The sequence below is a fragment of the Kryptolebias marmoratus genome, linkage group LG24 (genome assembly GCF_001649575.2).
Source record: "Kryptolebias marmoratus isolate JLee-2015 linkage group LG24, ASM164957v2, whole genome shotgun sequence".
NCBI classification, from domain to species: domain Eukaryota; kingdom Metazoa; phylum Chordata; class Actinopteri; order Cyprinodontiformes; family Rivulidae; genus Kryptolebias; species Kryptolebias marmoratus.
The window spans coordinates 14,579,672-14,597,125 of record NC_051453.1 but is presented as its reverse complement, the minus strand read 5'-3'; the positions used below and the strand labels follow the sequence as shown (position 1 = coordinate 14,597,125).

Genomic DNA, 17,454 nt, shown 5'->3' with positions numbered 1-17,454 from the left:
AGCCTTGCTATAATGGAATGGAGAAGCTGGTAAAACGGAGAAGAGCCGAGACTGGGCCTAATGTTGATGATCGTAGCTTGACTAATTTTCCTTAAAGGCAAAATCTTCAATGCACAAAAAAACAACCAAAGGGGGAAAAAAAAAGTAAAAAAAAAAATTAAAAAAAATAAATAAATGAATGTAGAATTTCACTGAGCATGGGTTACAAAATACCTGCATTCATAAGCAAAATGCCAGCAAATTACTGCTTTTTATGCATTTCAGTGTTGCTATTTTGAAAGATATATATAACAAATTAAGTAGCATCACATTAATGTATGCATGCTGCTGTCTTGCATGTAAAAGTAAAAAGAAACAAAAAAACCCTCAAATGATCTGTTTATTCTTAGATTATGTGTTGAGAACTAAGCGACTACCACAATAAATTTTAACTCAATATCTGTCAAACTGATTGAGTTATTGCTATCTTTGTGTGCCATCTTGAATCGCGATGACTTCAAAAGTTCATCTGTTGAAGATGTACATCCGATGATTACGTCTGAAGCATTTTATTAAAATCTGTCCGAAGGTTCATGAGATGTTTTACCAGCAGCCAGAGAAATGAACATGCACACACAAACGCACACACACATTATCACTCGTATTTCATGGCGAAGGGCCATAAATAAAGCAGAGAAGTCTGAGTGGTTCATATATAGAAGGAGAAACGGTTTAGTAAGTTTGGATCAGACTTCTTCACTGTCTGGGCGGTGCATATTTGTGGGACTAAACTGGTCCATAAATTTGGGGCAGACACAGAACAAGCCCAATCACCTTTCTGCTTTAATCTGAACACAAAAAAAAAAAAGAAACTGTCTGGTTGACTGTAGTTCTCTTAGTAGCCTTTGGATGGTAAGAGAATCGATTAATTAAGGAGTGACTATTTAAAACTTTAACAGGAAGCAATAAAATCATAAAATCAATCCGGAAACAGAGAGGGAGCCAGAGAAAAGACAGCCAGACTGAAATTAGGTGTTCAAGATGAGCAGTTTTGCTCTGAACAGTTTGTAAATGAAGCAGAAACAACTGATCTAGACCAATATACAGAGCATTATAATCTAGCTCATAATTAATATAAGTGTGAATAACTTTCTATGGGTCTTTGACAGGGGAAAAAAGAAAACTGCTTCACTTTTATTTTGTATTTCTTTGTTTTTGTTAATATGGTACTCACCTCATAACCTATTAGTTTTTTGTATCTATGAGTTTGTCCTCATAGATTATAAATTTATAGATCACAGGTGGGTGAATAGTCTCTTTTTTCCTTAAATGTTTTGCGACTGAATGAAACAAATGATGCAAAAGTATCAAAAGTGACAGAAATGACGATAGCCTGTCAAATTAAAAGCTTGAAAAATGATTTCTTATCTCCTTCAGGTCAGGAAACACTCGATAATTGGAAATGAGAGGGAAGCACATAATGCAGCAACAATTACAGCTTTATTATTTGTCCATCTTGAATAAATCTTAGTTCTGAATCGATAAATATGAAGGAACAGGAGCAGGAGCATGGGTTAACCATTCTTGATAGTTTAACCTTTTTGCTTCCCTTTTATATCTAGCAGGTTTTAATATTTTGCAAATTTAACACTAACCTTTCACCAGGCTTTGAGAATTACCAAAATTAATCTTGCATAAATGACTGAATGTTAATTCCTTGTGGGCTTGTCATGCTGTGCAGCAACTGGTACACAAGTGGACACGGTAAAAATGTATTGCCGTATATTATCAGTTTTAGCTCACGTCCTTATAATTTCATTGTGTGAGAAGAAAAATGTCAAAAACCACTGAGTTTTACAGATGCTTTTAAATGTAGATAATAAACGTGTCCATTACATAACATGCAGCAATCCGTTATAATGTACTTCGATTCGTCACAAGCCTTAAATCTGCTCCTATCTGTCTCTCCCAACTCACCGCATGTGCGTACGAGCTGTAGGTGCTGAAGGGAAGAGCGATGGCTGGATTAAAGATGCCAAACTGCCCCACCATCTGCTGCATGCGTCTGATGGTGCGCTCCTTGTCTGTGTCTGCAAACTTGACCACCAAGCTCGAAGAGGCACCCTGATCGACAGAGGAAACAAATTTAAGAGAAGAAGACAAAAAAAAGACAGGGATTCTTAAACATTAGACAAACAGAGTCTGTTTACAGTGCATCCCCAAAAGGCTCTTAATATTTGTGTGATTGTCAGGATTAACTACATTTTTTATAGACAGCTGACAGCAAAAGCCCTAAAAAGTCACATGAAACACATTAGGAATGCTGTTGGTGATTATTTTTGATATCTTAGTCTGAGATGTTTATTAGCAGTGACAGGTAATGTTAATGTGTTGTAAGCTGCTCTAATTTCACAATTTTTCTTCTTTTCTGTCTGTGAAAGCAGCAGTCTAGTTGCTGCTTTCACTGAAATCATTTCTATTTTGTCTGTGATACACATAAGCGTTGTGTATCACATTGTGCAACCTCAGAGGTACTTCTCAAAGTTGAAGTCAAACAATCTGAAAAGAACTTGCTTTTTTTTTTTTACCCCCTTCTGTCTTCTATTTTTAGCCTTATCTTCCTTACTGTGCTGCTGGCTATGCATTCATTAGCAATCTTCATCCTTCATTAGGAATCTCCGAATGATTGAGCGCTGCCGTTGACCTTTTGTAAGCTCCGCCTATTTCCTGCCCTCTGCGCCCCGAACCGGCCAATTGATCCACATAAAAGGTTATAATATTACTCTGTTCTGACAGTTTAGAAAGGTTGTGTGTCAAACGTGATAAGAAGCTCCATGAAATTGATGCAAGTTTGTCAATACCAGCTGTGACTGGTGATATTGCGGGATTAGAGGGTGGGTGAGGGTGGAAGAGGATGCTTGGGGTCGGGTGAAAGACAGAGGAAGCGGTGATGGACCACAGATAGGCTGTTTTGAACTGTATTCATAATGACAGGCATTCCTATGACATAATTCATTAGTTTTTTAATTTTACTGTCCGTGCTTTCTTGCCTCGCTGTAGTCTCCTGCTAATAAAGACATCTGGAGACAGCAAAAGCTACTCAAAGACAGGCACTGGACCTTTCGACTGGAGCTTATAGATTTTATGCTCCTCTCTTCCTTTTCTCCCCACTTTGCTCAATACTCCCCTCCTTTCCCTCTCCTCTGGGCTAGCCCGGTCGAATCACAGGCTTGAAAGACCATAGGTGAACAGTCAGTTGGTTAGTTGCTTTTCTGACTAAATGACTGATTGACTAGTTAGCTAAAGGATTTACTGACTAGTATACAATCTTGCCATTTGCACTAGAAGACATCCCCTGAAACAATAATGAGTCACTTCAATGTTAATTTGGCACAAATGTAGTTTTAAGGTTTGTCTGTTTCGTTCCGCCTTGTGAATCATCAACAGTATTCTGACACGGCTCTGCAGGACTGCACCCTAAAATCTAGCATGTTGTTTTAATTTCAAAACACGAGCAAAAGGGCAAATGAACAAAAAACCTAAAACGTATCTTGTACTAACATTAAAATGCATTGTTTTGTAAAGTTCTGTGTTTGCGTTGCTGATTTGGATTTACTCATTACATGATCTCCTTTGTGAAGTTGGTTGAACTTGCAAATCAGTTTCAGCTGACTGAAAATGGTCAATTTGTGAAGCTGAATTGAAGCTGATAGTGGGATAAACTAACTAGGGGAATTGTTAAATCTGCATAACTATTTTAGCTCAGGTGAACATGCTGATTCATGTGAACAAAATTCATCGACTGAACTAAAACAATTAGATTTTGACCTTAGATGTCTATTTCAGCAAAAAATATTGAGTGAATACAGTAACTTTGACATGGTGCAAAACAAAAGTACAAATTTGTATAATAATTAACTAATTTGTGACTAATGTGTGATTGAAATAAAAAACTCTTAACTCCTTACAAAACAAAGTAAAAACTTTTGCCAATAAAGTGAAAGATGTCCTCGTAGAAGTGTTGGAAATAATATGGAAGTCAAGAACGGCCATATTTCTTAATGTAAATTTTTATGTGATTTTCTCAAGATCACAAGTTTACTTTTTGTTTTCTTGAACTAACCAAGCTAGTTTTATCTAGTATTCAAAAACAAAGCTAATTTTTTTCAAGATATTGCCATTTTTTTAATGTTATTATACTGCAAAACTGAGGGGTTGTTGAGTTACACCCAGTTTCATCATTCAGTGTCGCTCTTATAGAAGATGATCTATAACAGTAATGCACCAATCACTAATAGATGTTCTTTGATGTGACACTTTCAGCCTAACACTGTTGCTAGCATGACTACCCTGATTTCAGAAAAAAAAAATACTGGTCTTATTTAACTGTGAGTTTAAAATAACTGGTCCAAATAACTAAATAAATTAACTCATCTTGAAAAAAAAAAGCTTTGTTATCTCGGGATAATGAGTTAAATATAAGAGAGAAAACAAAGTTTTTCAACTTGAAATATTAAAATAACTCATTTCCAGATAATGTCATGAAATTGAATTTCCAAACGTTCTCCTTTGGCTTCCGTAGAGGAGGAAACAGAAGCGACAGAGCACAAAAAACAGCGATGACGCAAACATTTTTACTCTTCAAATTCAAGTTATGGAATATGAACTGAATTTCTTTTGTAGTTAGGACTTTTTTATAACAAACATTCTTTTTTATTTCAAGCTGACCAATCATTTGTCAAACTGACATAGAAGAATATGGCTGAAACAGCAAAGAGGCAAAACACGTTTTACAGTGAGACGTAAAGAGGAGTTGTACAAGCGTGTTTTAAATATTTCAACTAGCTCACATTTAAGGAGAAATGGGCTTTTAGGATCCGGTTATATAAGAACATTGTGTCATTCTCTGTCCTAATCTTCAAAGCTTTTCATGAGGAGCTCAGTACATGGAGACAATACGCCCCCCACCCCCCACTGGCTCTCTTTAGGACACCTGGATCTTATGGCTTGTTGGCTGAGCATCCATTGCCCCATTTGTTTATCTCCGAGGTTTTCCCATTTAAGCCTGTCAGGATATCAGTGAGCGGAATCTCCATTGCTATAAAGAGAGCAGGATGAAGTGTGAAGTGAAAGTCTCATTAAATTTTTAAGCTGCCGAGTGTGAGCAGAATCCCCCTGCCGGGCGGCTCCCAGCTGCCTTGAGAGCCACTGAGGGAAGGGGAGTTAAACAGGGAGAATAAAAAGACACTACAGAGAGTTTGAACCAAAAAGGAACGTCTGCCTCTTTATGGCTTCATCTAACTGCCAAAAATAAGTGTTTTTTTGGTGAGCGTCCAAGCTGCACTTTCTTATTAGAACTACAACGCATATTTCAATATCTATATATTTTTTTCATAACAACCAAACAAATAAGGAAAAATAAAAAGAATGGCTGAAGAAGTTCCTATGAATTCACTTTTTTCTCCCCATATTAGCCTGCTGAAATAATAAACCACACTTTCAAACAAATTTTGTTTATTGCACATACTTTAAAATCTTTCAAGATGATATTAAGACTCATTTGAAGTTATTCCTTGGTGGATTTACAAGTGTGCTGAAGACCATTAACCTGTTTAAAGGTTCATTTCCGGTTCAGTTTCAACTTTCAGACCGATCAGTCTTACCTCATCTTCAAACGTCTTTTGGTTCAACACTTAATTCTTAGTTGAATCAGCTGCTTCGTACCTGAAACAGCAAATCAAACCCCTACATTTCCAGCGCCGTGTGCGGCACATCTATGAGGTTCTCTTGAAAAGCTGACTTTAATTTCTTACAGTGGTCAAACAACTCTTCTTTAATCAAATTATCACAGCCCATTATGTAAAAAAATAAAAAATAAAGTCACATTTATAAGACAGTGTTTATGATGAATGCTAAAAATACACAAAGGGCAACAGTGGTGACCACTGGAGAATAATCAGAAGCATTAAACTGTGTGAACGCACATCAACCTCCCCTAAGAAGTTACAGCCAAGAAATGTGGCCTTTGTGGATTAGCTTCAGCGTAATTACATGACTATATTTAACAACAAAGCGTCAATGGAAGAATGGGGACTAAAATCAAAGAAAAACAAAGATTTCTCAAAAAGTCATCATTTTTAATGAAATATATATATTTAGCACAATAAAGTGATGCAGTAATTGGGATTTTTTTAATGATTTTCTGAGAAAAGGTTCTGAACAGTTCATATCTTACCTGTTGTAGACAGCTCTTTGAATGACCTCAGTTTAGAGAAATAGAGACTAATTTTGAACGGCTTGACAAACTAGTTAAAGTGAGGCAAAAAGCACTTGTATAAATGTGCTACCCATATGACAGTATTACCCTGTAGTGGTTGAACTAAGTCACAGAAGCGTAAATACACATTCTGTTTGCACGGCCTATTTAAATAACGGCAGATTATATTCTAACAACCCAAAAAGTGCAATGTAAATTGCAAAGGCAAAAATATTACAGAGACAAACAGACCTGAAAGACCCTAAACAATATATTAAATTAATGTATTTTTAATCACTGGCAACACAGAGAATTGTGATCCTTGTGAAACATTGATATTGACACCTTGCATCTCCAAACTCACAGTGTGACTGTTTCCCAACTCAGACCAGTATTTATATACAGTTCATCTGTGTTTTTTATAGTTTCAGCTTTTAAGGGATTTAAACACTGGACTTGACATTAAAACAACCTGTCTCACACAGCACCAAATCCCGGTACTCGTGACACATAGGCGTGTTTTCTGTCTCAAGTGATACAGAAGATTCACTTGGTTTTTGGTTTTTAACCCTCCTTTTCGTCCTCTTCTCTCCCAGCCACCCAGTCCTCTCTTCTAAACAAGCCTTACCTTATTTGCTTTCTTTTGTTGTGAGCTTATCCTTCCATCATCCTGCCAGTGTTTCTATCTCAGTGTCTGTGTCAGCTGAAACGGCCTTAAACTCAGCTGATGTGGAGTGGAAAGAAAAAAAAAATCTGCGCCGGCTCTATAGACCTGACCCCCCCCTTCCTCACACACACACACACACACACACCCACCACTTCCCATACTGTCTCTATGTAATTCTGTCCTGGGATCTGCTTCTTACACGGTCCAGCAGAATCCCAGCAATTTGCTCTACAGCGCCAGTGTTTAAAAGTTTAATTGAGCCACTTGTACCCTGAACGGAGGGTACTATTAAAGATGACCAGGGGGTGGTTTGGATAGAGTTTAAACACATTTGTGTTTGAAATATGGTTAAAACATAGGTTCAAGTTTTCGAAGTTGGGTTCTGTGGAGGAGTTATGGACAGTCAGCATCTCACCTGCAGTAGAGAGCTCTGAAAGACAGATTAGTTCTGAGTGAATAGTGGAGCCAATGGCTTGTTAGAGTGGGTCCTAAACCAAAGCAAATTAGCCATTTATGTGATTGTTTGTTTATAAACCTTTTTATCGCGGTCAGGTTCTCATTACACAGTTATTTACATAGAAGTGTGTGATTATGTACAATGAAACAGCGCTGGTCTGCTGCTCATTAACACAAACATTTCATGTGAAACAGCGAATCTTACCTGCACTGGAAAACAGATGGAAAATTAGGATAGCATAGAAATCACTTAACATGTTCCATTTAGCAATATCTGTGCTCTAAGGAAAGTATTAATAACATTCTGCAGATTGTTGAACAGTGTACAGTGCAAATAGACATGAAATTCAAGGGAAATAACCATCTAATGCAGAAGTAAAGGTAGTGTGAATGTAAAACTGATGAGCTGTGAGCCTGAATGTTCAGTCTGAATTCAAAGAGCTGTCTAATGCAGGTAAGACACTGACTCCTGAAAACAAACACACCGTAGTGTAGATTTAACAAAGGCTCTATGATTTGGTTATTGTTTATATTTATCATAAAGCTATTAAGATGAATACATGTGAATATACAGTTTTGAACTTTCACTTATATATATGTATTCACTCAAGTATTTGTACTGAACATATGCACTGATTTTCATTCACAAACACACTCCTTATATGTACACACATGCATTGCAGATTTGCTCCATTCCTTCCAATACAGGCATACACTGAAATAAGACAAAGCAGCTACTTCTCTCCAAATGAATACAAATGTATTCTCCTCAAGTCCTCAGAGCTAGAAAGTAAGATCTGTCAGGGAGTCTTTGACCCTGGTCTGAATACAAGCCTGTGACTGTGAGCAGAGAAATATAGACTGAGAATGCGTGCAGACGAATACTTCACTCGCTTTTTGTACATATTTATGTATTCAGATGCACTGATTCATGTGTTTGTGTGCATGCTTATACACTCTTCGAAGTTCACGTCTTTCGAGATTGGCAGTGGATCTATAAAACTGCCATGTTTGGTTGCAGTGTTAGCATGCGATGCACTTTTCACACCTTGGCCAGTGCTGGGGGTCGGCTGTAGTTTTATTTAGTGTTTGACTCTGGCCATCAGCCATGGCCTTGGTGTGGCACCAAATGCAGAATGCACTTTCACACCCATGCATCTGCTGGCTCAGGTTTTTTCTTATATCATTTTTATTAAGCCTGGAGAGGCAGGAATGGAAACAGGCAGGAAACATTTAATATTGTGACTGACAAAAGGAGCTCTTAAGAAAGATGTTTTAGGTATCAATGACCTTTATTCCTTAACTAACTAAACTCAGCTACAATTGTGTGCTCATGAAAACTTACTTATTCGGTCGTTTAATTGTTTGGTTGTACATGAGAACCTTTTATTGTTGCAGCTGTGACTCAGCAGCCACCCATGGAGCTACACTAAACACACAGGATGTATAGTCCCTGGTTTTTCTCAGGATCTCTGCTGCACCAATGGACTTTTTTGCTCTGAATAGCACTGTCCTGCTGAGGCCTAATAGACCACCGTTGGTCCGTTAATCTCAGCGAGGCAGGCACACTGTGCCCTCTCCTCCTGCATCCACAGGATATGAGATGCTGATCAGATTTCTATAATCAATTTAGCAGAGCAGGAGGTATAAATCCTGTCCATTCACTCATTCTCCTTCTGCTTCTCTCTCCCTCTCTCTCTCAACTCCTCCTCCCCTCCCTTCAGCACCCTGCTTATAGTTAGATGAATAATTCAGCAGCCAATGTGGTGAAAGGTGGAGTAAACAAGTCTATTCCCTAATATCCCGAGAGGCTGCCAAAGAGAGACGAGCGAGGGCAGAGAGCTAGCAGAGATAGGGGGAAAGCTCAACACAGAAGGAGGATATCTGCGAAGAATGGACATTTAGAGGCTTTCCTCATGACCTGCAGTCATTTGCACTTAGATTGAGTCAAAAGTCGCACCAAGATGGCACAGCTGGCTTCTAGTGGTTCTCTCTGCTCCCCTCTCTTGAGCTCCACATTGGCAACCATTAATAATGAAATCATGCAGTGAAACACAACACCTGTGACATGAGGGCGAATAAGTTCAGGGTCTTTACTTCTCTGAGATGAGAGGTACCGAAACAAAATCCAGGATAAAAAGAAAGAGTGCTGTACTTCAGGATACTGTAGAACACAAGACGTGACTTTCTGTCCTCTTTCTAAATGTCACAGAGAGCAACTCCATTCAGGTCTGGAGTGCAGTGTAAGTAGCATTTATTTTGACACCATCAGGTATACAGGGAGTACGCCTAAACGTGAGCCACACACAAATGAGAACTATAGCTTTTTGTGCTCACGGAAAATCAAATGCAGAGAGAATTCAGAGGACACCAAGCGCTTACATAACGAGCAAATGCAATCTCACACTGGATTTATATTCACCGATTATGAGAGCAGAACTGCTGATTGATGACTCATCCGAAATTCAATTATCACCCTAAACAGTTTTATCAGGAAATTAGATTAAAGTTTCATTTATTTTTTTATTTTTTATTTTAAGCACCTTGTCATGTAAAGAAACAAAGCAGCATTTCTGATCACACTTGTTTTCAAAACTGGATTATTTATGAGGACGGCTGCATTTTTCTCTGAGTCAGTTAAAACCTTGAAGGTGGAGGCGAGTCTGCAGCCTGAGTCTACACCTAATTATTGTGAGCAGCAGGCTCGGTGGGCTTGAGGTGAACACTGCGTGGCATCTGTGTGTCTGTGCTTCGTGGAGAGCTGTACTCACCGGCATGGTCTGGCTGCCGTGCAGGGCACCAATTGCAGACTGAGCTTCAGTGTGTGTGGAGAACTTAACGAAGGCGCAACCTGGAAGAGAGAACAGATGCATAACACAAGCACACAAGCAGATGCGCGCAGTATATGCGCTAAGAGAATATTTCAAGTAATATTAATTGCAATGAATTATATTTGACAGTGCAGAAATCACTGTTCAGTCAGAGGTTCTTATTGCGCAGCAAGCTGCCCCACTCCAGGCATTAGGCAGGCGGACAAGCAGGCAGAAGCTGCAGGCTAAAGATTGCACTGATGAAGCAGAAAAGCTTGCTATTTAGCACCACATGCCTGTCTGTCCATATTAACTACCAGACTCGACTCAAATAGAAAACCATTTAGGAACAATCTATCATTCTTCTAACTGGATGTTTTGATCAATATTTGTAGAGGTGAAGAAGACCTTCTAAAGGCCAGAAACCACAGAACCAGTGCTCTTTGCTGTAATGTCTTAAAGACTATTAAGAGGACCTTAAAGTGAAAGCAAGTACAGTAGCTTTTGTGGGTACTAAAAGAACTGTCTAACATAATATTCCATTAATGTGTCTCCATGTTCCATCAAAACATACATAAAGGTCTAATTCTAAATCAGAAATGGATCATTATTTGGGTTTTTGAGAGGCCAGGGACCACTAAAAAATCAATTTCAGTGACGTATGTGCATATATTACAGCTTCCTCTCGGCTCCTCATGCATGTCTCTGGTGTAAAGAGGGACTAAGAACCCAAAAATACCAAAAATAACTCTTACATTTTTACAGACAGAAGCAGTGAATATATATCTGTTGAAGTGAAACAGCAGTCACAGATCCACCATGTCCTCCTATAATTATACCTTATTTCACCTAATTTTATTTCATATAAAGTTCCTTTCCTTTTATTTAATCTTTCATGCTTTATTCTTCTTATCTCCTGTCCCGCTTGACCCAGTCACCCTGCCATTCTTCCCGTGTTAATGGGCTCGCCCCGGTGGACAGCACCCGATCAAGATGTCCATTCAGCTGCCAAACCACTGCCCCCTGTTGAGATACGAGTGGGACGGAGCTGGAGCTCCTGATGACCTGTACAAGGTCTTTTCTACAATAGTACCATGTACCTCTGTAATTAGGCTTTCACATCTTAATATATTCTGAAAGTCATGCATTGCCTTCGCCTTGCTGGGGCAACTGTAGCTCAAAAGCTGCAGCGGTCAATTTTCACTAGGATTTTGCTGTTTCAAACCCCCTACATCTTCACTTTGTGTGCTGAAAGAGTTCCAAGAGAAGGTATCGGACCCAATATTGCCTCCAGAAATGTACTCGCTAATTACATTATACAGTTGTCACAGCTGAGCTGACACTAAAACCATAAACAGTGAAACTGTGGACAGTTAATACCTTCAGTCCTTGTAGGATAAATACTTGAGCTGCCTATAATTGGGAAAAGAGGAACTCAAGGGGTATCCTTGAAAACTGTTACAATCAACAAAATAGGCCTCACAATCAAGCTATTGTCAAATTTCTTCTATTTAGGTCGTTTTATATCAGATTTCTGCAAAATGAATGTAAGAGGTACAAAACAAACAAAAAAAACATTTTTTATAGAAAACTGGAATTTTGCAGGCATTAAGTGAGCAAAAATTGTCCAAATTAGATTTAAACACACTTTGTACAAAAATACTTGAATTAGTTTAGCTGGAAGTAAAATAAAAAAAAACAAAACATCAATGAAAATAGTACCAAAAGAGAAAATTACTGTAATGTTCAGAGGGTTATAATTTCTGGTGAGAAAGCTGACTCAGATAAGTACAAATATTACAGAACAACAAAGGGAACCTGATTGGCTCTTTCCATCCTCACAGTGGGGACACTTGAATTGTTTTTTGACAATAATGTTTCTCTTCGGCACCAAACCACTGCTGAATTGGAGCACTTTGGCTTCAATCCTTCCGAAATGTCATTTCACAACAATTTCTATAAGCACTGACCAGAGAAAAGACACGTAAAACCACTAGTGCATTCGCCATTTGTTGCATGTCACAGGGATTTGAGTGCTGCAAAAGCCTAGGTAATCGTTTCAGAAGATTTAAGCTACTTTTTAAAAAAAAAAACAGCTGCAACAATTTGCAAGAGGCCGCATGTAAATGCAGAGACCTCATTTTTGGTTTGGCCTCTAGCGCCAATTATCTACCTCAAAACATGCTATACATGCCCTATAAGCATCCAATGCATCTAATAAAATTTTAAGAATTTAGTGTTACTAAAAAGTACAAAACACTATAATTAAAATCCAAAGGAGAGGCAAAACAAAAAACAAACTGGTTCTGCTGTGTTAAATGTAACCTAAAGTGACAACAATTAATTTCAAAAATGTTCAAATATTTGTAATTAAGTGAACATGTTACTTGACCTATATTTGCTGCATATGTCATGCGTAATTTGCATAGCGTTGCTGATGTAGGCACACACACACACACACACACTAAAACGCACACACAGAGTTGATTGTCTGTCAGTGACCTAAATAATGCTGACAGCTGTATCATGGTTTCTACCTTTGCTGTTGCCGTCAGGACCTCTTAGGACCGTGCACTCCTCGATTACTCCATAGGGTTCAAAGAGACGGTAAACATCCTCCTCAGTCTGTTGTTTGTTCAGCATCCCAACAAACAACTTCCTGTCTTCTGAAACAAAAAAGAGAGAGACAAAAGGTTACATTATAGCTGACCTCAATTATGAAAGCAATTAGAGAGCGGGCTGATAGCGTGCAACATTTTCATTACAGTGGCAACAGTTAAAAATAAATCTATTTCTCCATGAAACAAGTATATTAAGTATTGCAGGTAACCATCTAGTTTATTTACTGAAGGTCGGCCTCGAGTCACATTGTTTTAGTTTTTCTTTTCCCCCAGCCCTGATCAATCTCTGGTATAAGTGAGTTCAGTCCCATATGAGCACATGTGCTGTAGCTGCAAGGAGTAAGTGTGGGGTCAGAGTGTGGAAAGAAGAAAGAAAAGAAAGGAGGAAAAAAAAATAGAGGAATAATGAAGACATTTCTCACAAGCACATACACACAGACCCAAGACAATGAGCGAGTCTTTGGTCGTTTAAAAGCAAGAGGGGCTCCAGGCGGCTCCAACCTCCTACACACCAAACCTCACCAGCTGAAAACTCAAGTTCTCTCCTTCTTTTTTTACTCGTTGCTTCTCTTCCATCTTTCTCTTATTCATCTATCTCTTCCCTCTTTTTTTCATGCCTTCCACTTCTTTTTTTTCCTCTCGCTGATCCTACATTTTTGCCCCCCATTCTTTTTCAACTGCTGCCCTCCCTCTTTTCCTCTCTTTATCTCTTTCTTACTCTACTAATTGCTGCTGATCCAGTGTTTTTTTGTGTGTAGCCAGAGAAATATTTCAGTGCGCTCTTCGGTGAACAATGGCGTGTCTCTTCAGCGTGCACCCGAGGCCTGGGAGACATGCCATGAATAACGCTGACTTTTCAATAGATTGCCTGTATGCTATTGAGTCCTGTTAAATGCTGTGGGATCTGATCTTTACCTTGACCTGACACACTGTGTTTACTGATGTACTCTGGCACCATATGATTAATGCTACAGTGCTGTGTTTCTGCAGGCAGCAGAAGCACTAAAACCTTCTCTTTATACAGATTGTTTCTCCAACTCTGACCCATGTAGTCACAGTGGGGAGACCGAATGAGGGACAGAACTAACAGCCACAGCAAGTGGAGAGGGAAAGCATAAATCGCTGCCCACGTGTCAGGATCACCTGCATGTTCACAGTGTGTTGTGTTGTTGTTGTTCCTTGACCAAAACACGATTCCTGCAGAGAGTGTACGTGGGCATGGCATCCAGGGTTTCACCACTCAGCACCATCAGTGATACACCTTTAAAATAATCACCCGTGTCAGAGCATTGTCTAGGGAGGAGCGTCCCTGGTGCTGCCTTCTTATTGTAAGTGGCAGGATCAGAGGCTATGTATCAAAATGGAAGTGATGCAATGTGACATCTGTCAGGGTGGATTGGAGAGCATTTATCTGCAAAGAAAAAAAAAAAAAAAGAAAGAAAGAAAAAAAAAGAAAGGGAAAAAAAAGGGAAAAACTGCCCTGAACTGGAAAATGAAAGGCCAAGATGGTCCTTCCTTTTGCTGGAGGGGGAATATAAATTCTGAGGTTGGATCAGGGAGATGAGTCAAGGATTGTGGGGGTGGGGGCAGAGCTGAGCTACAAAAATCTTCCAGGAATAACACCAGACCACATCACATATCCAGTGTACAAACAGAGAAGCACATGTAACCACAACTGCCTTTTGAGGGGTTTTTTATTTTTATTTTATTTTCTCTTCTTCAGCCGTAATACCCCTTTTCGAGTGGGTGTGATGAGTCCTGAGTTATTGCTTGACCTTTATCAATTTCATATGAGGTGCACTCTGAAAATCAAAATGTTAACAGCTTCCATGTGACACGTCTTAAAATATAACACTGTGTCCATTCTCCAGCTTAAAGATAGCTAACTGGCGAGTCACCCCTCAGCCAAGTGGAATAATATTTATAGGACTCCAGGTTTAAAATGACCATTGTCACTGTATATCACTAACATGTGTAATCCTGCTTCACAAAAGACCTCAAACAGTGGAATCATGTTCAGCCCGCTTTCATGCTATTTCTGAGAGATACCAATCTGAGGCACACGCAGGGAAGTGCCTGCAACATACGAAAGAAGTGACATGATGCAGATTTTAGTTTTGCATTGTTTAGTCGGATATCTGTGGCGGAGAGAAAGGTGGCTCGCATGCTGCTGCGCCACGTAAATCGGCTTTGAAAACAAGCGAACGGCGCATGAAAACAGATAATCTGGGAGATCTGTTCCACCGTCTAGGATTGCGCTCGGGCTGCTCTCAACTAAAATGCTCCTTTGGGAATTCAGGTCTTTTGTTCATCGCCAATAGAAACATTAACTCATTTATCTACAGCACTGCAGCACGAGCAATGTGCAAACAGACACAGGGAGAGGGCCAAAACAGCCTAAACCCATATGTGACAAGGAAATCAAAAATGACTAAATGATTGACAAAAGGAGTGGGAAAAAAACAACATTACAAGCAAAACCTCAGACACCTTGATACAAAGGATTAGAGATAACAACCCTCTCACCATGACCACACACATATATACACACCAGTGCATGCCCTTGTGTTAACTATCTTGTAACTACATTGTATTGACTTTTTCTCAAACATCTTCAAAACCCATGAGAGCACAGCTGACTGTTATTATTGCCATTCACCAATCACAGCTACACAACAGCACCCACAGCTTATATCTGATTTCTTTTACATTGCTGTTAATTGCTAAATGGCAACTAGCTGCAGCTGTATTTTCTGCTAATCCCTAGTTTAGTCACTGCCAGATTACAACCTGCAACACATTAGGAATAATCCCTCTTCAGATATTTGCTTTTTCTCTGCAGTGCAATGAGGAATATCTTTTGCACAATATTTGTTTTAAAGTAAAGGGAAAAAGAGCATAAAATAATGTTTTTTGACATGTTTCTGTGAATGCAAATCTGACAGAAACTGTCGTTCAGAAACTGTAGACTTGCTGGGCCAAGGTCATGTGACTTTTGTATTTACAGAATATCTATCATGCTTTCTTAATCTTTTTAATTTTTAAAAAAATGACAAGGTGGAATCTCTGGTTTGCTGAAATTGTAGAGCTTTTTTTTTTTAAGCTCTAAAATTTGAATAATTTTAGTGCTTGGTAAAGACTAGGTAATATATTTTATGTCCCGATAAGTCAAACCTCTTTCCCCATGACTTGCTTCATCTTGAAATAATGTTCTGATGTTTCTGATGTCAGGAAAGGTGAAAACATCAATTGCAACAAATGCTGCTTGGTATGGCTTCAGAAACAGGTGTTCACCCTGAGTAAATGACTTCTGTTGCAGGGATAAATAGGACAATAATACGTCATGGGGTGATTTTGTATCTGCTCATATCATAACACTGCCTAGTCAGCATGAATGCTAGAGCGACTCGGCTCTGCAGTATTTAAGATGAATTATTATCACTTAAACAATTCAGGGGTCCAATAACAACCAGCACATTAACTGCAGAAACTGTACAGCATGCTGACATTAAAATGCATTTACAGCTCACTGTGGTAGAACACTGTACACAACATCACTGGGACACACTGAAATCCCCAAAACTCCACTACCCGTTATGTTTAATTTCCTACACAGATGCTTGTTGGAAATAAAAACATTGGAAGTTAAACTCCAGAGAAAAAAACAGGCAAAGTAAGCTGCCTTGTTTCACATATTGAGAATGTCTATCTATTTAAAGCCCTTCCAGTTAATATAATTTTTAATATCAGCAACATTTTATATCTTAAAGCTGACTGTTGCAGCACATGCGTGACAAACAATACCACTGGAATTCTTCTCATGCTCATGAGCTCAGGATCTCTGCACAGCTCCAGCCAAAAACATGTTTTTTTCCACTGAAAGCGTGAAGGATTTTGAGCTGATATAGCACACATATGCGCTGGACTACAGCACAGTCCAGTATCCTGGAGACTTATTACACTACATTCCATGATTATACTGGAGGCTGCCGAGGATTTTGACAGTCAGCTGAATAGCAGTGGGGGCAGAGAAGTAGTTTTTTTGGAACAAGAGAACAGAGAGAGACGGAAAAATCAGGGTAGGCAGAGCGAAAGAATGAGCAAGAGTGAGGGGAGGAGAGATGGAGGAGAGACTGAATGTGTGGGGAGAGTGAGAGCGATGTGCCCATACAGTAAGTTGCTGGGCACACAGTCCTGCAGTCCTTGATAAGCCAGGATGTATGAAAGAGCTACGCCGCTGGAGCGGGTGAATCATTGCCATTGGTGGGGAAGATGAGGGAAGGGGCAGAACACTGAGAAGGAAAAGCATGGGGCTCGGGAGGTGGCGCAGGTTTGAAGGAAAGCATATCAACTACTTTGGGTGCTCTCTGGTTTTCAAATTCCTCTTCAGTGCCTGTCTCTTTCTCAGTCGCTGCAACAGAAAGGGAGCAAGGATGGAAGGGGGAGAGAGGGATATTGTGACAGAGGGTGCTATAGAGGAAAAAGTACTTGTCAGATGGATGGGAGGTTGCTATGACAACTACTTATACAGCGGGCTGTCAGTCATGTTTCATTGCAGTTTAGAGAAGAGGAGATGAATGAAGGTGGTGGGGGCAGAGTTGGAGAAGGGGTCATTTTTTCATCTGTCTGCTAAGGTGGAGTGTAAATTTGACTGTCAGGCTTTCA

At 39.3% G+C, this 17,454-nt stretch overlaps 1 protein-coding gene across 11 annotated transcripts in view; it reads right to left on the bottom strand.

Annotated features, from left to right (window-relative positions):
- The window catches only part of celf5a (cugbp, Elav-like family member 5a), a 190,106-nt gene that overhangs the window by 27,131 nt on the left and 145,521 nt on the right, over positions 1-17,454 (bottom strand). For 8 of the 11 annotated variants that reach the window (XM_017407253.3, XM_017407252.3, XM_017407258.3 and 5 more), the window contains exons 4-6: positions 12,706-12,834; positions 10,130-10,209; positions 1,957-2,103 (exon numbers count right to left, since the gene is read on the bottom strand). In XM_017407253.3, coding sequence (XP_017262742.1) covers positions 1,957-2,103; positions 10,130-10,209; positions 12,706-12,834 — 356 coding nt within the window. The remainder of the gene's footprint in view (positions 1-1,956; positions 2,104-10,129; positions 10,210-12,705; positions 12,835-17,454) is intronic. The other 3 variants (XM_017407255.3, XM_017407260.3, XM_017407263.3) reach the window with 1 other exon arrangement.